Below are 20,285 nucleotides of genomic sequence, written 5' to 3'. Positions count from 1 at the left end.
CCTTCATTCCTTCATAATGACAGAAAAGCTAAGCTAGACAAAGTATTTAAAACAGTGACTACTTGGAAGCTAAAAGTTTTCTTCAACTAATTCTAGTTTACTGTCCCTGCCCTTCACCAAATTGATTGGGACACTCAGGACTCGCTCCAAGTTTGCTTTTTGTCTCATCTCAGAAATCTGTGTTTTTCCTGTTTCCCTGTAAAGTTCTTTTTTTAAAAAATATTTTATTATTTTTATGTGTATGAGTGTATTGCCTGCATGTAGGTAAGTGCACCTGTGTTGTACAGTACCCATGGAGGACAGAAGAGAGCATCAGACCCCTTGGAACTGGAGTTACGGACAGTTGTTAGCTGCCATGTGGGTGCTGGGATTCAAACCCAGGTCTTCTCTAAGAATAGCCAGTGTTCTTAACCGCTGAGCCATCTCTCCAGCCCTAAAGTTCTTTTCAAATTTATTTTGACTCCAGCTGGCTTGCAACTTGTTATGTAGACCAGGCTGGCCTCAATCTCAGACTCACCTGCCTCTGCTGCCCAAGTGCCTCAATAAAAAACGTGTACCACCATGCCCAACTCATGTCTAAATTTATTTAACTTGTTTTAGTCTTTTTGAGACAGGGTCTCCCTGCAGCCCCAGCTGGCCTGGAACTCACTATGTAGACCAGATTGGCCTTGAACTCAGAGATCTGCCTGTCTCTGCCTCCAAGTGATCGGATTAAAAGTGTGTGCCATCACGCCTGGCAAATTAGACTCTGTGATGCCTAGTTTCGTCAACCTCCCACAATATAGAATCACCTGGGAAGAATCTCAATGAGGGATTGTCTAGTTAGGGTTGGCCCATGAGCATATCTGTGGGGGACCTTCTTATGTTCACCAATATGGGAAAACCCAGCCCACTGTGGGCAGCAGCATTCCCTAGGCAGAGAATCTTGGACTGTAAGTGTAGAAGGGGACTGCGCACTAACAAGCATAAGTATAAGCAGGTACATTCGTTTTTCTCTGCTTGTGACTGTGGCTGTGATCAGTTGCTTCAAGTTCCTGCCACTGTGACTTCCCTCTGATGGCATGTGACCAGGAACTATGAGCTGAAATAAACCTCTTTTTCCATAAGTTGCTTTTTGTCAAGGTATTTTATCACAGCAACAAAAGCTAAACTAGGGCAGACACAAATTGATCCTCTGCCAGCCTGCTCTAGTTGGTCCCTGTGAGGCCTTGAGCTCTGCCTTTGGAGTACACTGGCTTGAAAACTGTAGGGCTGCCCAGAGATCTAAACCTGACACCTCACTGGGTACTGGTTCTGCCCCTGCCATCTCTGGAGGCCGAGCTAGTCCACTTGCTTTATTCTGCACACTCATGCATTCCTTGGCAGGGCTATACTTCTTGCTTTGAAATTTCCTACATCCACCTTCAATGATTTTACACACACTCACACATGCATATGCACACTACCTTCTGTGATACTGGGGACTGAACCCAGGGCCTTATGTCTGCTAAGTGCTCTGCCACTTAGCTAAACTCCCAGCCCACCTATGATTGGGGGGGACAGGTTGGGAGACACTGCCATGGTGTGCCTGTGGAGATCAGAGGACAGCTTTGTGTAGTTGGTTCTCTTCTTCCATCTTTACATGGGTTCTGGGGATCAAACTCAGATCCTGGGCTTGCATGGCAAGTGCCTTTATCCATTGAGCCATTTTTCTGGCCCATGATTTTCTTTATAGTCACTCAGTCTGCTGTGGTACTGACGTTTCATTTCTTGTGTTTTTTATTAAACTGGTAAGATTAGGCTCATGTGATCGACTGTCATAAGCAGATGTCATTAAGGTATACATAGGATGGAGAATATTTTTTTAAAAAAATTTTGTTGAGATACCTCTCATGTAGTCCAGGCTGGCCTTGAACTCACTGTGTAGCCAAAGATGGCCTTAAATTCCTGATCCTACTTTCATATCCTGAGTGCTAGGATTTCAGCTACACGCCACATCTGGTTTATATGGGACTAAATCAAATTCTGGGCCTCATGCATGCAAAGCAAGCATTATACCAACTGAGCCAAGTTCTGAGTCCCTGAGAACAGATCTTTAATAACTATCCTTCCTCGGTTTTTCCTGAAAGGGCTATAAAATCACTTACTTATTCTAAAATGCACAAGTAGGGAGCTATCTTTTTCTTCCAATGTTGAGCACAAGGACAAGTGTTTAGATGGGCATGTGCACCTGGCATGTGGAGCACAGGTGGCAGGCCACACTGCAGTGTTCGCCAGTGTTCCACAAGAATGATGCCGCATGTAATATGTCTAATGCCACTTCTGCTTTACTCTGGCTAGATTCATTCATGTGAGAACTGCAGGGCAGGTTCCAGGACTGCCTGTCTTTGCAGCCTGCATGTGACTATTCCCATCAAGGTGACAGCTGCAAGAAGGGGTTCTCATACTTATGTATAAACAGGTACCAGTTTTGATTTTATTTAATCATTAACATACATGACACATCAAAATGAGAAATGCACAATTAACCATTCAACAGCTTGCCTTAGTCCAAAAGAACACTATATTCATATTAAACATTTATACAGTCTTTCCACTAACTTTACAAATCTTCTAAACAATTTCCAGCATTTCTCAGGGTCTAGTTTTGCTCATTTTGTTTTGTGAGACAGGGTTTCCCTGTAGCCCCAGCTGGCCGGAGCTCACTATGTAGACCAGGTTGGCCTTGATCTCACTGAGATGGGCTTGTCTCTCCCTCCTGAGTACTGGGATTAAAGGTGTATGCCACCATGCCTGGCTCTGGTTTTGCTCTTTAAAAGCACTGTTCTACATCATCCCAGCAGACTCCAGGCTTCCCTGTGCTCACAGGCTGAGGGCCAAGCACCACACCACCTACTCCACCACATGCCTCAGAGGCTGCCCTTTTGACATGGTAGTCTCAATTCCAAGAACTGATACTTTGGCATTAGTGATCAAGGACTGCCAGCCATACTGTAGTTACGTCAGTTATAAAAAGGGGACCAAAGCCAAAGAAACCCTAAATGGCACAGGTGAAGTTCTGCTCAAATATACTAAAGCCTTGTCCCCTGACCCTCCTGGAACAGACTTAATGAATGACAAGGCCATTGCCTTCATTTCTTAAAAATGCCTTGCCAGGTATGACCAGATTTTAGGAGTGAATTATTACAGTGTGTGCACAACACATCAAAAATGACTATGAATCCTTGAGAACTTTTGATTACATAAAAGATTGCAATCGTATCTAAAACCAGTCAGATGGCTCAGCAGAACCTTGCAGCGTGGCAACCTTCTTGTGCAGTGTCCGCTCTGACTTCATCCTACGCCCAGACCACGGCTCATCTGTACAGACTAGTATGTCTATCAGGCTAGAATCCTTGTGATCAAGCCAGTCAGCTCTGAATCATGTCATTCTATGCTGGTTTGAGCAGTCACTATAGGAAACATTAAGTCACATCCTAGTCAAAGGACTATCCGTTTCAAAAACAGAAAAACCTGAGATGTGAGTCAGCAGCTGGCTACGTGACAGTGAAGATCAGTGAGGACACCTGCCCTCTCCTACCCAGGCACTGCTGACGTGAATGAAGGCCGTAGGAGGATGCGTTCAGAGGGTAAAACTCCAGCCAGGCAGTTTAAAGGTGGATATGTACAATCATGTACACCTGTTAATTACCTCGTCTCAGCTGCCAGGCTCAGCTCCACACAGTGATTGCAGGTCAGGGGCTGAGGTACTGCTGTGCTCCTCCATTTTGAAATGTCCCTTCCTTAGCATGCTGGGAAAAGGGTTTGGCTACGGCTTTCCTGTATTCACAACTTAGCAAAATTTAACAAACTTCTCTTGTCCTTTCTAATGTTTTATTCTGAATACTTCTAGCTTTCCAAAGCCCTTAGCAAATCTGGAAGGCTGAGAAAATTATAGAAATGCTACCCTTGTTACACTCAACAGGAAAAAAACCACCAAGGAAATTAGTTTCCTGCTTTTCTTCAGCGACTTTCACTTACCAGCTCTAATTTTAATCTGTCATGAAACAGAACTGGAAAGCATCAGCTTAGACTGAGATCTTCATGGAGATGCTGCTGCTCTGCTAACCCCAATGATTCACATTTACCTAATCCAAGTTCAAGGGCAATTTAAAGGATTAACAATCCCATTTTAGACAATTCTTTGATTATTATAGAGGAGGAGGAGACTTGTTTAGCCTCCCACCCTTATCTTAAATCATTAGGCTTCCTGACTGCCCAATCTCGAGTTAGGCTGAACCCTAGATGGTCTCCCTTCTTGGGTGAAGCTGAGAAGAGGGAGCCGCTCATCCAGGCCCATTGGAATTCTGTGCACTGACAGTATGAATTGGTCTGGAAAGTGACAACTACCTACTTATTCACAATGCCTAGAGAAAGGGCTAACAGACATGGTAGTGGTGACGGCCCCAACTGTCCTGTCTGAGGTACTGGATTGGTTTTAAGCAGATCTGGGCAAGGCTCCTAATGGTCTGTCCAGCAGAATGATGCCTGCATCTTGGCTGTCGGGAAAGCTTGGATTTGTGAATCCGCTTTGGACAGGATCATTTCTCTTGGATTTACCATTAGGTTCTGTCCCTAAGAGGGTCTCCCCACCTGACCCACAGCTGGCTCAGTCTCAGCGCTAAGGTATACCTGGGAAGGGCCTGGCCAGAGATGAGTTCTGGAGATCTCTGTAGCACATGAAAATGGGAGGGGATTTTTGTCCCCTCACATCAAATAAACTTGCTTTTGTAGGAACAAGAAGCTGTAAAATTAAATGAATAAAACTGTTTCTCCTGGTTAGGGGGATTCCAGCCTCTGCACTTCCACTTTTATTTTGAGAAATTTTGGCCGAACTCTCAGTGTAGGTGTTAAGAGAGAACAACTGTGTTGATCCATCTTTTGCTTTTACACCACAGCTCCATAGTCCAAAAAATATATATGTATGTACACACACACACACATATATATATATATATATATATTTCAGATTTACAGGGAATATTTTTTGTGTGAAGAAAAAACTGTCAATAGAAGTCATAGGTCTCTTCTCAGGAGACCTCAATGATTTCCATGCTGCCTGAAAAGCTAGACTGACTGCCCACCTTCCCCAGCTCTTCCCGCGACCTGTTCTCTGACATGATGCTCTCTCCAAATTCCATTTGGCAGCTTCTGCGTTTAAACTGCTTTTCAAAGGGGCTCTCTTCATGCCAGCTCCGCCGCGAATCAGCTCTGTCACTGGGCTTCTGCCGCCTGCGCACAGAATAGATTTGGTCGCTGCAGGTGGGCAGCTGGCTGCAGCTGTAGGCAGAGTAACTGGCATGGCCTCCGTAGATGGCTGAAGCAGAGTAGAAGCGCGAGGGCTCTGTGGCAAAATACCAACTGTTGGTCAGGGATGGGGCAGAGGTCTGGGGAGCCAGGATATCCGAGTGCCAGCCCTTGAGGCCCAGCCCTGCAGCAGACTTGGTGAGGTGTTGCTGGCTGGTGGAAAGGCCGAAAAGGAAGTTGGTGTGGTAATTGTCCTCTACACTCCCGCTTCGATGCAGTGGGGAGAAGAAGGACCTTTGGGCAGCCCCCCCGCTGCTTGTTCTCACCGAGTGCAGCCGCTTGCTCTGGCTGTCTGAGGGTCTGCTGGGCTGGGGCTTCTTGGGGATGTGGGCCTCCTCCTTATCCGGGCTGGTCTCTGGAGTCTGCTCTGATACTTCCTGAACTGGGGAGAACTGGCAGAGCTTGTTGGTCCCATCCAGCGTGGTGGAAGGTTTGTAGTATTCCAAAGCATCTTCTGATGAGAAGCCGTGTAAGGATGCTGCCATGCTGGCTGAATATGAAACGGATTTGATATCTAGAGAGAAGGAACGCTTGAGCTTATTGCTGTCCTCCAGCTTCTCTGAGGACAGGTGGAGCCCGTTGAGCGCCTGTGTCAGTGGTCTGTCTTCTAAGAGTGATGACTGTAAGCTGGGCACACTGGTAGGATGCACAGGCCTTTGCCCCGCTGCCTCTGAGGTAGCAGAGTTGGCACAGGGTGGACTGAGAGGCAGTGCACTCTTCCGTCTACCCTCCGAGGCTGCAGGGACAGGCTCACTGGGCTTGTCCAGGTGCAGCAGCTTGAGCTTACTCTTTGGCCCTGATGTTCCAGTCTGGTTCTTAATCTTCTTCTCGTAGTCCAGGAGTTGGCCCAGAAAATTAAAGTTTGGAGATATAGTAGGTCTTTTTTCTTTCACAAATCTATAAAGAAGGATAATGAGAGAGGGCATTAATAGACCTTCCAAATTCTGTGGAAAATGATCCATTTACAAATGCAGGGTGATGGCTCACAATGCAGAATACTCTATTAGGGATACTCTAGCATGGCGTGGTGCACACTAGGGGGCTGCCTCCAGGGCTCAGAGCTCCAGACGTAGCCTCCTTCTTTTCAAGACTCCAATGCAGTTGATAAGAGGACTCTGCTCAATCTTCATTCCCCACCATACAAACATGCACACACATGCACTAGGACAGGGTTAGGTCATTTGCCAGCTTCAACTTTCCAATATCCCCCCTTCAACTCCCTGTAGTCACTTCTCAAGACACTTCTCATAAATTAACAACAAAGGAAAGAGGGAGGGAGGGAGGAGAGGACGGAGGTACCAGATGGTCAAAGTGTCAGAGTACCAGTTCGTTTTATATTCAAAGTGACAGAAGAATCAGCTACAAAGTGGGCTCTGGGTGTTAAGCACTACGCTAATGTGCTGGCTTACTTATTTAGTCTTCAAACCTACCCTTAGATCAGGCACCTCATCATTCAGGTAAGTATACAAAGTCCTTAAGTTAACTTGAACCAAATCACATAGCTACTAAACAATGGTCCTGGGATTCAAAGCCAGGACTGTCTAATGTATGGTCCATGTAACCTCCATGGTAAAAATGATTAGCCAGGCGTGGTGGCACATGCCTTTAATCCTAGCACTCGGGAGGCAGAGGCATGTGGATCTCTGTGAGTTCGAGGCCAGCCTGGTCTCCATAGCGAATCCAGGCCAGCTGGGGCTACAGGGAGACCCTGTCTCAAAAAGACCAAAAAAAAAAAAAAATTATTAAGCATGAAAACTAATGATGGCTTTTATGTGGTTGAAGTTTGTTGTAGTGATAGGGACTCAAGCCAGGGCCTTGTGCATGCTAGGCAGGTACTGAGCTAGATCCCTAGCCCAGCTTTTTGTGTTTTGTTGAGGAAACAGGTCCTTAGCAGTGGGACAAATTCTTCAGGAGAGAGTAAAGCTACACTGAAAATTTATGAGTAAGAAAAATCATAACTCATGGAAATCAAGTAACCCAAATCAATTTAAAACCAGAAATAACTGGTTCTATTACAGAAAGCACAAATGTAGATTCCACATAATACTTTTTAACATGATGTGAGGGGCAGGCCTTCCCATTTGGCTTTGGAACAGAAGGGTAACAGGACAGAGACCTAAATGGAGGAGAGAGCTATTGTAGAAAAAGAGGACCATCCCCTGTGGTCTCCATCAAAGACAAGGTGTTTAGGCAGCTCATTTCTTTATGCCAGAATTTACAGTTTGAGAAGTTCAAATATTAAAAAACAAGCCAATTCCATGAACCTGTATTTTCATTCTTTCTCACATGAAAACTAACTACCTCTACCCAACAGGACATGCCGGGGACTCGGGCTCATCAGTCACTGAACAGGATGCCAGGACTCTGGAGTACTGCCGCTCTCTGCCTTCCCCTCCGAGAGACAGGGAGAGAGTAGCCAAGTCAAAATGACTACCTGCAAAATAGGCTTTATTCCTGAGTGTAGTAGGCCTTTGCCTCTCTGCAGTAGAGTCTGAAGCAGAGCTGACTGACAAGTGTTATGCTAGGGTTGCTTTCCCCACATGCAAATTAGAAAAGTGATGTTTCTCCACTGAGGGGAAGGAATAAACTCACTTGATCCGTCATTCCTTAAACTTAAAAGTAGCCGAGGATGACATGACACATTAGGCAGAATGAATTCTTAAGCAGAGCTGTGCTCCTCAAGTCTTTGCAAGACCACTTCACAGCCCCAGGAATCTGTGACAAGTGTGACCCAAACCGTCTTGATCTGTGTTCATCTGCTCCCCCTCCCTCATAGCTCTCTCTGTTCTAGGAAAAATGAAAAGCCAGTCCCACAAGCCATGTTCCTGTCCTCACCTGTAAGCCTCATCTAGAGACATGTCCATCCTCTTCATGATGTAGGCAATAGCAATGGTGGCGGAGCGAGAGATTCCAGCTAAGCAGTGCACCAGCACACAGCCATTGGAGGCTTTGGCTTTTTCTAAAGGAGAAATTCAAGGAAGGTCACTAGTCATTTTTTCAGTAAGGAAATCTTGTACTCAGGGTCACCTTCAATGACTTCACCTGAGAAACTTCAAAGCCAGTCTCGTCTCATCTACTTATGTCCTACTCATCCTTTCATTAGTATTTTAGGAGGGAGGGGAGAATAACTCCCTTACCCCTGGCCTACTGTGAGCAGTTAAGATCCCATGGTGTAAATGAGCGACACGACAACCTCGGGTTGTCTAGCTCTCGTTGCAGTACTTTTTTGCCATATGTTTTCTGTGTGTGTTCATATGTGTGCATGTGAGTGTGGAGGCAAGAGGACAACAGATGTTGTTCCTCAGGCACTGTCCACTGGTCTGTTGCTCTGTTTTGAGACAGTCTCTCACTGGCCTAGATTGGTCAAGGAGGCTAGGCTGGCTAGACCCCAACCCGCAGCCTGTCCCTGCCTCCCCAGCGGTGGGATTACAAGTGCCACCACACCCAGCCTGTGTGCGTGTGTGTGTGTCTGTGTCCGTGTGTGTGTGTGTCTGTGTGCACCAGACTGCACCTGGAGCTCACTGACTGGCCAGCAAGCCTCAGGGATTCTCCACCTCCTCAGCACTGGGATTATAGGCACGCATGACCAGCTTTTTACATGGGTGCTGGGTATTCAAATTCATGTGCTCCTGCTTGCAAGGCAAGGACTTAACCAACTGATCTATTTCCCTGTCACCATATATTTTTTTACAGTACTTAATAAAATTCCTACATATAAATCATATATTATATTTTATATTTGCTTAGTGTAGAACTGTTCAGAAATACAGAAAAATATATAAAGAAGGAAAGGACCATTCAAAATCCCACACCTAAAATATATTTTGTTTATTCATATTGTCTGACATTTCAAATTTTTTCTCTAATTACCTAAGAGATTATTTTTTAAACACCTATTTTTATTCCAAATGCATGTGGCACACACTGGTATTCTGAAAAAAGGTGGGCAGGGGAGAGACTGAATGACAATCTCACAATTCTAGACAAAGTTACTTTGTATTTTTTTAAGGTGTTAGGGACTGAACCCAGGCCTCAAGCATGCTAGGCAAGTTCTCTACCACTGACCCACATCCCTAGCCCAAGTTACTTTTTAGATGCTGAGAAATAAATACAGGCATGAATAATAAAATACTGAAATTCCCAGAACCTGTCTTCATGTTCTCTATTTTTTTTTCCTCCTGTGCTGGGGGTTGACTCTATTTTCCTTTAGGAAACTTCTGTATGTCATAAAATGGCTAAACTTTAATATGTGTGTGTGTGTGTGTGTGTGTGCATGCATGTTTGTGTGCTTGCAAGTATGCGGGTACATGTGTATATGCATATAAGTGGAGGACAGAGCTCAACCTCAGCTGTCATTCCTCAGGTGCACTGTCCACCTTGTTTTTTAGAGTCCCTCACTGGTCTGGTGGTCATCACATAAGCTAGGCTCTGTGGTGCTTCAGCAAGCCCCAGGGTTGCTCTGCCACCCCAGCTCTGGGATTACAAGCACAAGCCATGGGTTCTGGGGGTCAGATAGCTACCTTAAGCTATCTGCTTAACGTAACACAAAATCATGGACATGATAGAGCAGATCACTTTCTCGGGAACCAGGAGTTACTATCATGTTGCATCGTCTTAATTCCCGATACTGTGATAGAGGGTCTCATGGAACATTGTTAGAACCAGAGCCAGGGGATTCAGACAGTGATGAGAGGCATCAGAAGCTTCCATGGAGGAGCAGATAGCATCCCCATAGCCTGGAAGCAACCAGCATTCTAAGCAGTACCATGCCTGATTCAGTTCTGAACAACTGCACATATGCTTAGGCATAAAGCTGTTGCCATGGGACAAAGCCTTCCACCTTCATCTTGTTTTAGTTGACACACCACAAGTATACCAAAGCTGAGGATGAAATTTTTAATTAACAGACATACAGGAACCTGCTCTGGCAGCTGAATACTTCAAAGCCATTCCAACCTCACAGACTAGAATACAAATTTCTGGTCTACGTGATTTATTATTCATTACGTGCATTAATTCATTAGGGGTCATTTATGACTCATCAAGCAACAAGCAGCTTCCCTCCTAGACAGGAAAACCAAACAAGAACCAATGCATACAGTCCACACTGATGGAGAACCCTCTAGGCCACAGCATGTTCTCCCTTTTCCTTGGCTAGTAAGAAGCTCCAAGCTAAGGCTTTCAGTTTCAGCTAAGATCTGGCAAATCAGATGTTCTATCATAGTTAGTGCACCTCTCCCAGTGTCCTATGATTTGGTTCTTCCCCCTCGATCCCATTTCAGTGTGGATGTGTGTATTTTGATCCCAATCCCTTATTGGAAGCCGCTCCAAACCCCTGCGAAAAGACCTGGAAGGGGTAAGAGCGTAGTTCTGTGAAAGAGCACTTGCCTAGCATGTTCTAGGCTCTAAGTTTACCTCTCGTACCACCAAAAAGACAAAAGCCACTTGGTTTACATTTTCTTAATGTTGACCGAATATTCTCTCATTATTGTTAATAATTATCTAAAACACTAGACCATAAGGACCTAGAGGGTCTCGTTTCTTACACTCCCCCATGGATCAGATACTGGCATATATTATACAGGTAGTTAATACTGGTTGGCTAGCTGACTGACATATTTTTTTAAAGCACTCTATATAAAAAAATCTGGCTGGATTTGGTGGCCCACATCTTTAATCCTAGCACTTGGGAGGCAGAGGCAAACAGATCTCTGAGATTGAGGCCAGCCTGGACTACATGGGAATTCCAGACCAGCTGGGGCTACAGGGGGGCCCTGTCTCAAAAACAAAATAAAACAAAACTGGGGGGCTGGCAAGAAGGCTCAGTGGGTAAAAACAACTGTTGTACAAGTCTGACCCTGAGGTTTGATCCCAGATCCCACAGTGGAAGGACAGAACTGACCCCCCCAAAGTTCTCCTCTGACCTACACATGTATGCCTACACTCAACACATCCAAAATAAGTAAATACTTTTTAAAGCCTGAACAATAACATACATCACAGTTTTAAGGATACAGGTGTCCGTTGTTCTCGGCATCCTCACTGCTCTCACGCTGTTTATACCACAACTAATTTGATGTTTCGGTTTTCTTTTTAAGTTTTTTTCACTGAATTTGAGAATTTCATACAATATATTTTTTTCATATTCAGATTCCCCTACCCTGTCTGCATCCGCCTTACTACCCCCCCTGCCAAATTTCATGTACTAATATTTATTTAAGGCCTATAGAGTCAAATTTGTGTCCTCAAATGCCCTTCAGTGTGGGTCCATCCCCTGGAGCCTAGTTAACCTACCCAGTCACACCTCACAGACTGACTCCCCTCCTCCCAGCAGCCATTGGTTGCTAATAGTTCCTCAGTTTAGGGTACCTATATCCAACTTCTGCCTCCCAAAGCTCAAGGATCACTGGGGAAGGGAACTGTTGGAGCCAGAAGAGGTAGGTGACCACAAGGAGACAGTTTCCAGACAGCTGGGCAGTTACTCATATGAACTCATGGCAAGGTGACAGCATCACAAGTCCCATGTAAGCTCAAACCAGAAAAAAAAAAAAAAATCCCAGCATAGAAGTGGGGAAGTGGGTGAGAAAAATCAGCCCTCACTGAGGAGCTGCTGGCAACTGATCTGATATACTTTTAAAAATTAAACTGAAAAGTGCTTATTCTAGAGTGGGGTTCATTAGCACATAGGTCCTGACAGACTGAGTGCTAACCCGGAGCAGAGAAGTCACACAGACACACACCTGGCAGAGAGAAGGAAGGGTTTGTAGGGAACCCTGTGTGGGACTGAACAGTACTCAGAAGGAGGTTGGCCTGGGCTGGTGCTCACAAGCCCTGTAGGAAATAACCACAGGAGGTTGCAAAGGTGGGGGCACATGCTAGGGGGTGGTCTCTTGAAAATGTTAAGCTAAAGGATACAATTTCTGTAGGAAATTATGAGCATCTGCAGGTTCTAGATTGAGGAACAAGAAGGCAGAGATGGTTAAACTAGAAGTACAAAGAGCAGGTTAGCACTACAGAAAGACAGGGATGATGTTTAGATTTAAAAAATGAGAGTGAGACGCTCGTCTCTAACAAAACAAAAAGGAGAGGGAGGCTGCAGATTAAGAAGTGAGAACTCATGGGGCTGGAGAGATGGCTTAGGGGTTAAGCGCACTGACTGCTCTTGCAGAGGACCCGGGTTCGATTCCCAGCACCCACATGGCGGCTATGAACCATCCTTAACTCCAGTTCCAGGGGAATCCGAAAGCCCTCTTCTGACCTCTGCAGCATTGCACAACACAGGTGCACTCACATAAATGCAGACAAGACGCTCGTAAACATAAAAACAATAAATTTTTTTTTTAAAGTGAGAACTCATTAAGAACAAGGACTGAGAAAGCTAAAAGTAAGGCCTTGAAGACTAAGAGGAGTTGCACACAGCCCTACAGAGGGGAAAGGAGGAACTCAGGGCCATTTTGATAACCTCTGTCAGCCAGAGGAGGGAGCAGTGCCTTCAGTCCCAGCTACCAGGGAGGGCTAAGCAAGCCCTTAAGTTCAAGGACAGCCTAAGCAGCAGAGAAAGGGGGGCAGGAGGGTAGGGAGAGAGAAAGAGAGGAAAAATGAAAACATTTCTTCACAGCCATCTATGAGCAAGAACTTTGTAAGGGGTTTGTTACACACACTGTCCACCTTAACCCTCACAGCATCCCTATTAAGTGGGTCTACTATTTTCAGTCTCTACTTTAGGAAACAGGCACATGAGTTTTAAGTCAGTTAGTTACCCACAACCATGTAACAAATAACCAGGGGCAGGACTCAAAGTCTGGTTCCAAAGTACATCCTTTGAATAAACTAAGTTATGGATTTGATGTGGGTGGGGTGGGGCAGGAGCCAATGAGACTGTGAGGAGGGAGCAGGGGCTTCTATGGGGAGACAGCTGGGCTCGGGGTACCTTCTGAGTATTCTAGAGCACAAGCAGGCAAACTATGTTATTTATGCAGACAATAAAATTAAAATTTACGTGAAAATGATTTTTATCTTGAATTATTTGAATGAGATAGGGCAGTGGCTGTAGTAAATAGGACCAAACAAATGAAATAATTATAGAAATATTTACAGATATTACAAACTACAATTTGTGGATGGATGGATGGATGGATAGATAGATAGATAGATAGATAGATAGAGATACATACATACATACATACATACATACATACATACATAGAGACATAGATATATAGATGTACATATAGCCAACTTAGAACATGGTAAAGTTCTTTTTCTGTAATGAAAAGTGGCATGGTGACCCAATATCTTACATAGAAAAAGAAAATTCTCTGGGAGTAGTTATTCACATTTTCCCTTCTATAGCTTAGACACTCTCACAAGTTAAAAGAATCAAGTTCCTTGTGGACATTCACTGAAATCAGAGCCTGGATCATGTCTCTAGAGCAACACAACACACAATGGGAACATTAACCATGATTATCTTTATGATTATTTTAATGTGAACAGTTATGGCCTTTAATCTTGAGGTGTTTCAAAGACTGGAAATTCTCAAAAACTTGGAAATCTTGAAAAAGAGAACTGTTTCAGAATTACCCAAAGCTTCAAAATCATTACCTAGAAAATCCGTCTCATAGATGAAAAGTACACTGGGGGCTTAATGTACCTAGTTTTGCTTTCTACAAGGAAATGATTCCTTTATTTCCAATAACCAACTCAGAGCACTCAATTATGGAGTTGAGTGTTCAAACTTATGTTATAGGAGGAAAAACAAAAAAATTCCTTTCATGGAACACAAGGAGTCAGCACCTGATTTTGTTGCTCAAGAGTCAGCAGTTTCCTTCTCTGCTCACCAGCCTCCAAGTCCCTATCGCCAACCGACTACCGACACACCTGAGCCTGCGGTGCCAGGCTGCAACAGCACCTAAGAGCCAGAGAAGCTCCTGATGGGGCCAAGGAAACAGAATAAAGTCGGTGCAGCCCGGCTTCTGTCACAGCCACCGCCAAGGAAGTACGTCTGTGTGTGTATGTGTACATACTGGAGTTTCACTGCACCCAAACTACTTGGAAGTACTGATAGATGGACTGAAGCTCAGACACCTTGTAACATAGGAAAAGATGTCAGGGGCAATGGGAAGCTTTCGCAGGATCTGACTTTTCGCTGGAGAGGGCATAGCAGCAAGACAACAGAGGATACCACCCAGGTGTATCAGTGGGCTTCACAGGATTTGCAGAGCGGGAGGGGAAAGGGTAATTCTAAAAGCTTAGCTGATTTTTAAACACTTGCAACACATAACCAGATCCTGCAAGGCTTAACCTTGGTGCTGTTAAAAGTTAGCTAGCAGGTCACAAGGTGCTGTCCCCTTAGGGACAGCATGGCACACATCACCTTGCCCACTAAATGAGTAAGCAACATCACGTGCTATTTTCAGACTTTTGGAAATCTGTAAAATAGGCAAAAAGGGAAGGGAAAGGCTATACCTATCTCTGACACTATAATCCAAAGAACTTATAATATACTTGAGGTTCGTACCGATGAAATCCACTGACTTGTCCAACCACGGCAGAATTTTCTCACAAAAGCTGTCATTCACAGGCACTCGCAGGAAGTGAGACTCAGGTATGAAGTCAGGCTTTGGACAGGTATTACTGGCATTTAACACATAGCCAATCCCATTCTGTTGCATCAGCTCCTGTGAAGGAAAAGAGCAATTAAAGGAACTGATTGTATACTAAAGTCATTTTGAAATATTTAAGTTTAACGTCATGACAAAAAATACCAATTTTTTTTGCAATAATCATTCATATCAGTGAAATCTAAAACTCCAGCATAGACAGTCACACACTTGAAGTTCACAGTGAAAAAAAAAAAAACATTTTTTTTTAATCTTTTTGAGACAGGGTCTCCCTGTAGCCCCAGCTGTCTGTAACTTACTATGTAGACCAGGCTGGTCTTGAATTCACAGAGATCTGTCTGCCTCTGCCTCCCAAGTGATGGGATTAAAGGTATGTGTCATGGCCCCCACCCCCAGACACAGAAAAATAAACTTATGGACAAAACGGTCATTTAAAATAGTATGCCTGGGGCCGGGTGTGGTGATGCACACCTTTAATCCCAGCACTCAGGAGGCAGAGGCAGGTGGACCTCTGTGAGTTCAAGGCCAGCCTGGTCTACATAGTGAGTTCCAGGACAGCTGGGGCTACAGGGAGATCCTGTCTCAAAAAGACCAAAAAAAAAAAAAAAAAAAAAAGTATGCTTGGGGCTGAGAAACAGCCCAGTGGTTAAGAGCTGCTTTTGCAGAGGACCCAGGTTCAATTCCCAGTACTCACATTGCAGCTAACAACCATCCATAACTCCAGTTCCAGGGGAATTCGACGCTCTCCTCTGACGTCTGTGGGCATTGCATGACGGGTGCACATACACACATGCAAGCAATACACTCAATGTGTGCGGACACAGCATTTTCTGCCTACACTAACCAAGCTGGGTATTCTCTAAGATCCTGGGCATTCTTGCCACTCAACCTAAACAGCCTTTCTGGAGGTTGCATCTATTTGCAGCACTTTACTCACTCTGTGCTGCTAATGTGCATGTGAGTTTGTACCTGCTGGATTAGGATATCCCACAGGTCTTTCACCTTCAAAATGTTGGAAATGATCCACACTATCCTTTTGTGCCTTGAACTCTCTTGCACCAACACTGATCAAAGATCCGCCCAGCCAGCTGGGCGAGAAAACATTACCTGGCTCCTTTCTCTTCCTCGTAACGCCATCCAAATGTCTACAAAATCCCTTTGGTACCTGTTTAGCCTCTCTTCCCATCCATGTTCAGTGATCAGTCCTCACCAAGGAATAAGCCAGGAGAGAGCTCCTGAAGGTGCAGTGTAGCTCTCTCCAAACCCGATTCTTTCTGTTGTTTGTTTTACTGTTTGAGACAATGTAGCCCTGGTTGGCCTGAAACTCCCTATGAAGATAGGCTGACTTCAAACATAAGAGATCTGCCTGCGTCTGTCTCTGGAGTGCTGAGATTAGAGGCGTGTACCACCATATTTGCCCAAACCAATCTTAACAACAACTAAGGCAATATTTCTTTTTTTTCTTTTTGAGACAGGATCTTGCTATCTTGTTGCCCAGGCTGGCCTCAAATTCTGGACTCAAATGATTACCCTGCCTCAGCCTCCCAAGTAGCTGGAACTACAGGCATATCTATCCTACTCGGGTAATCTTTCTTACACCTGAAAGCAGACTAAGTGCTTGATATAACTGACTCACTGTCTCCATTTCGTGCTGCTGTCCCACACAACCCCAGAACGCTGCATATCCATTCACCCATCTGTGCTTAGGAGGTCCCACCTCTTCCTGATGGCACTCTTCCCACTTTTCCTATTCTGCCTAACTCTATGAACTCTTAACTCGTGGATGCATAATTAACTAACTATTCCAAACTGTCCTTCCAAAGTACTTTGTTCGCGCCATTAGTAAAGAACCCACAGGTAATTCCTGCCTTCCCTATTTAGGGAGTGAAATAATGAGTAAGATTGTGAGTGGAATCCTCCTTGTTTTCTTGCCTTCAGCACTGGTTGCACTAATGTGAACTTGTTCCTGTGATAACCCATTTACCCTGACCAGGAAGCTGATGCTACCCCACTTTTGCTATCCCACTTTGCTTAGTCATCCCTGTGCTGCCTCTCAGGAAATGTCCCCAGCTTAGAACATTATTCTGTGCCACTAGGGTCCGTCCTTCTTTTCTTGGAATGCCACCTTTCTATACATGTTTTATAACTCTCTGACAGATAACTGGTGCTTTTCTTCTTGTTGCCCTCCTGAAATGCCATTTCTCTTATCTCTTCATTCAGCACATTGGTTGGGCACAAGTGTGTTTTATTTTGCACAAATAGTAGATGGAATAAATATAGATTGTGCATGCAGCCCGTTCTCATTTCTGAGATGACAATATCAAGAAACAGCTTTTGGACTTCGGTAGGTTTCTCAGAATGACCCACCCCTTCACTACAGCAGAGCATAAGGCCCTCTAAAGGGGCGTATCTGCTCTAGTCAAGCTAGTGGTCAGGCCATGAACATCTTAGTGGAGTTTATCATGACCTTTAATCTCCCGTGTGTGTGGCAAAGGTACACCTGTTTTTCTCTGGGTGAACCATAGATACACTGAGTTTATCTAGTACTATCTGATAAATCACAGGCCCAGTATATTCTTCAAGACAAAGAATCAAAGGGATTCCCTGGGGCTAAATCTGCCTTCAAGGTCTTGTCTCATCAAAGTCTTTTGCTGTATTTCTTTCTCTTTTCTACCAACAGTACTATATATACTTACTTACATTACATTACATTAAAAGTAAGGGGAGATACTTAACAGACTGTTCCACCCAATTCTATATCCATATGAAGATATAAAATTTATATTTAGAAAAAGGGGCGGGAGACATCTACCACACACAATCCAAAGAGGGCAGGCACTTCTAAGGACAAAACATGTTGCATATCAATAAAGTCTGTCAACTCTGATTTTTCCATAGAAATAATACAACTATAGCCCCAGCTGGACTGGAACTCTCTATATAGACAAGGCTGGCCTCAAACTCACAGAGATCCGCCTGCCTCTGCCTTCCAAGTGCTGGGATTACAGGCGTGCACCACCATGCCCAGCTAACAATGTCCACTTCTGATATGTACCCTAGTAACTTATACTTTAAGAAAGTGACATTTTAACCAATATTCAAAAAATATTTTTGAGCACTTTTGCTACAGGGCTATTAATATAGCCTGTGACACATGGAATATATTAAGAAGATAGTATCAGCTGGGCAGAGTGGTGCATGCCTTTAATCCCAGCCCTCGAAAGGCAGAGGCAGGTACATCTCTGAGTTCAAAAGCCTGGTCTACATAATATGTTACAGGCCTACTAGGTCTACAAGGAGACCCTGTTTCAAAAAAAAAATATTATCTCACAGTTAAAGAATGCCTACTACATGTAAGGTACTGTGCTAAACAGTCTTATTGAATACTCACATTCACTTTCCATGTGATGTGTATTATTAGTATCCTCATTACAAACAAGGAAATTGAGGCTTATAGAGATTCTATAATCTTTCCAAAGTCTGGTCTTCCTAACTAGCAAGTAGTACAGAATGAAAGATTCAAATCCAAACATACTCATCTGTAGAATCTACTCTTTTAGTTCCCATACTGCTCTAAATTTTAGTGGGTTCTATGGCAAATTAGATGGAACTCTAATAACTACACGTTTTAAACTAAATGACATTTAGAGTGTAAGTTGTCTCAGAGCAGTGTCCTGGTCATGTCCTTCTGTGAGATGACCTGGCAGTAGCTCTGGCCACTGGCCAGCTCTGTGAGAAGATACTTATCCTGGCTGAATGCTTTGCCCTCTGCTCTCTCCTCACCTCCACTGTAGCCACAGGTGTTCTGATGCTGGGTTCTGCTACATTTACCTTGCTGTCTTCTGTGGGATGAGAACTAGCTGTCCACAGGCACGCTCACCACCCACACTGCCTGCTGCCGTTCACTGATCTGAATGGGGCTGCTATGGCCAAACACACAGGAAACAGAAAAAAGAGGCAGTTCTGACCCAATTTAAGAAACATCAATAATGCAAGCTTACAATACTGTTTACATCACAAAATGGCATTCTTTGCTTATGAAACTGTACTTCAAGTGATGGGGCTGGAGAGACAGCTCAGCTCAGTGGCTAAGAACATTTACTGCTAGGTCCTAAGTTCAATTTCCAGCAACTATGTTGGTTGGTTCACAACCACCTGTAAGTCCAGATCCCAGGGAACCTGACTCTTCTGGCTTCTGTGGGCACCTGCATTCATGTGCACATACCCACCCCTGCCCCATACACATACACATATAATTAAACATAAAAATGAATTGGAAAAAAATTAAGTTGAGCATGCTGGCACACGCCTGTAATCCCAGCACTTGGGAGGCAGAGACAGGTGGATCTCTGTGAGTCCAAGGCCAGCCTGGTCTACATAGCAACTTTCAGGCCAGCTGGGGCTACAGGGAGACACTGTCTCAAAAAGACAAAAAAAAAAAAAAGAATTGAAAAAAATTAAAACAAAACAGATGCATTTAGGACTGGTGAGATGGCCCTGTGGGTAATGGTGCTTGCCGCCAAATCTCCTGACTTAAGTTTGATCTCAGGAACTCAAATGGTGGGAAGAGAGGAACCACTCTCACAAGTTGTCCTCTGACTTCTACAAATTGTCTTCTAGCGTATAGTCACTACATCAGTGAAAAATGTCAGTTAAAGGAGGAAATCATTACAAGAATCAAACATTCTTGAAATGTGGCTTTAACTTAAAATAATATATTAAATCGTTTACATATACAACATGAAAGTAGAAGCAGGACAATCCAGAAGAGGAAGGAAACTAGTGGGGGCAGGAGAAGGAAAGGGCATGGGGTTGAGAATACAGTCAGAGTACATGACATACTAGAAAAAAATGTCTTTATGAAACCCATTAGTGCATACAATGAATATCCACTAATTATAAAGAGTTCCAGGCCAGTCTAAAAAATAGACAAAACAAATTACTGTATATTATTAATTCACTAATTTCTGGTGCAGGATTTTAGGGTTTTCTTTTTTTGAGACAAGGTCTTACTCTATAGCTGTCCTAGAACTCACTATGTAGACCATGCTGGTCTTGAACTCACAGAGATTCACCTGCCTCTGCCTCCTGAGTGCTGGGTTTAAAGGTGTGTGCTGCTATGCCCTGCCTAAGCTCTTTTTTTTCCTAAGTCAGCTGACTGGAGTTTTTAAGCAAACCACACCCAAATATACTACCTGTTTCTGCTTTTTAAAGAACAAGATCTTACAAAGAGCTGGGGATGTAGGTCAGTGGTAGAATGCTTGCTTGGTATGTGAGGGTCTGGGTTTATCCATAGAACCATACACACAGACACACACTAAAAATAAATAAATAAAT

General features: G+C 44.1%; 1 protein-coding gene across 1 annotated transcript in view; it reads right to left on the bottom strand.

The window, feature by feature from the left end:
* Window positions 1-2,441: 2,441 nt before the first annotated feature.
* Dusp16 (dual specificity phosphatase 16) overlaps window positions 2,442-20,285 on the bottom strand; it is an 89,899-nt gene continuing 72,055 nt past the window's right edge. Inside the window, exons 5-7 of the mRNA XM_008837558.3 lie at window positions 14,846-15,005; window positions 8,161-8,284; window positions 2,442-6,222 (exon numbers count right to left, since the gene is read on the bottom strand). Coding sequence (XP_008835780.1) covers window positions 5,049-6,222; window positions 8,161-8,284; window positions 14,846-15,005 — 1,458 coding nt within the window. The 3' untranslated portion in view covers window positions 2,442-5,048. The remainder of the gene's footprint in view (window positions 6,223-8,160; window positions 8,285-14,845; window positions 15,006-20,285) is intronic.

This window comes from Nannospalax galili, unplaced genomic scaffold (assembly GCF_000622305.1).
Source record: "Nannospalax galili isolate Female #2095 unplaced genomic scaffold, S.galili_v1.0 scaffold210, whole genome shotgun sequence".
Taxonomy (NCBI): Eukaryota; Metazoa; Chordata; class Mammalia; order Rodentia; family Spalacidae; genus Nannospalax; species Nannospalax galili.
The sequence above is the reverse complement of the archived record's forward strand: the minus strand, read 5'-3'. Positions and strand labels throughout refer to the sequence as shown.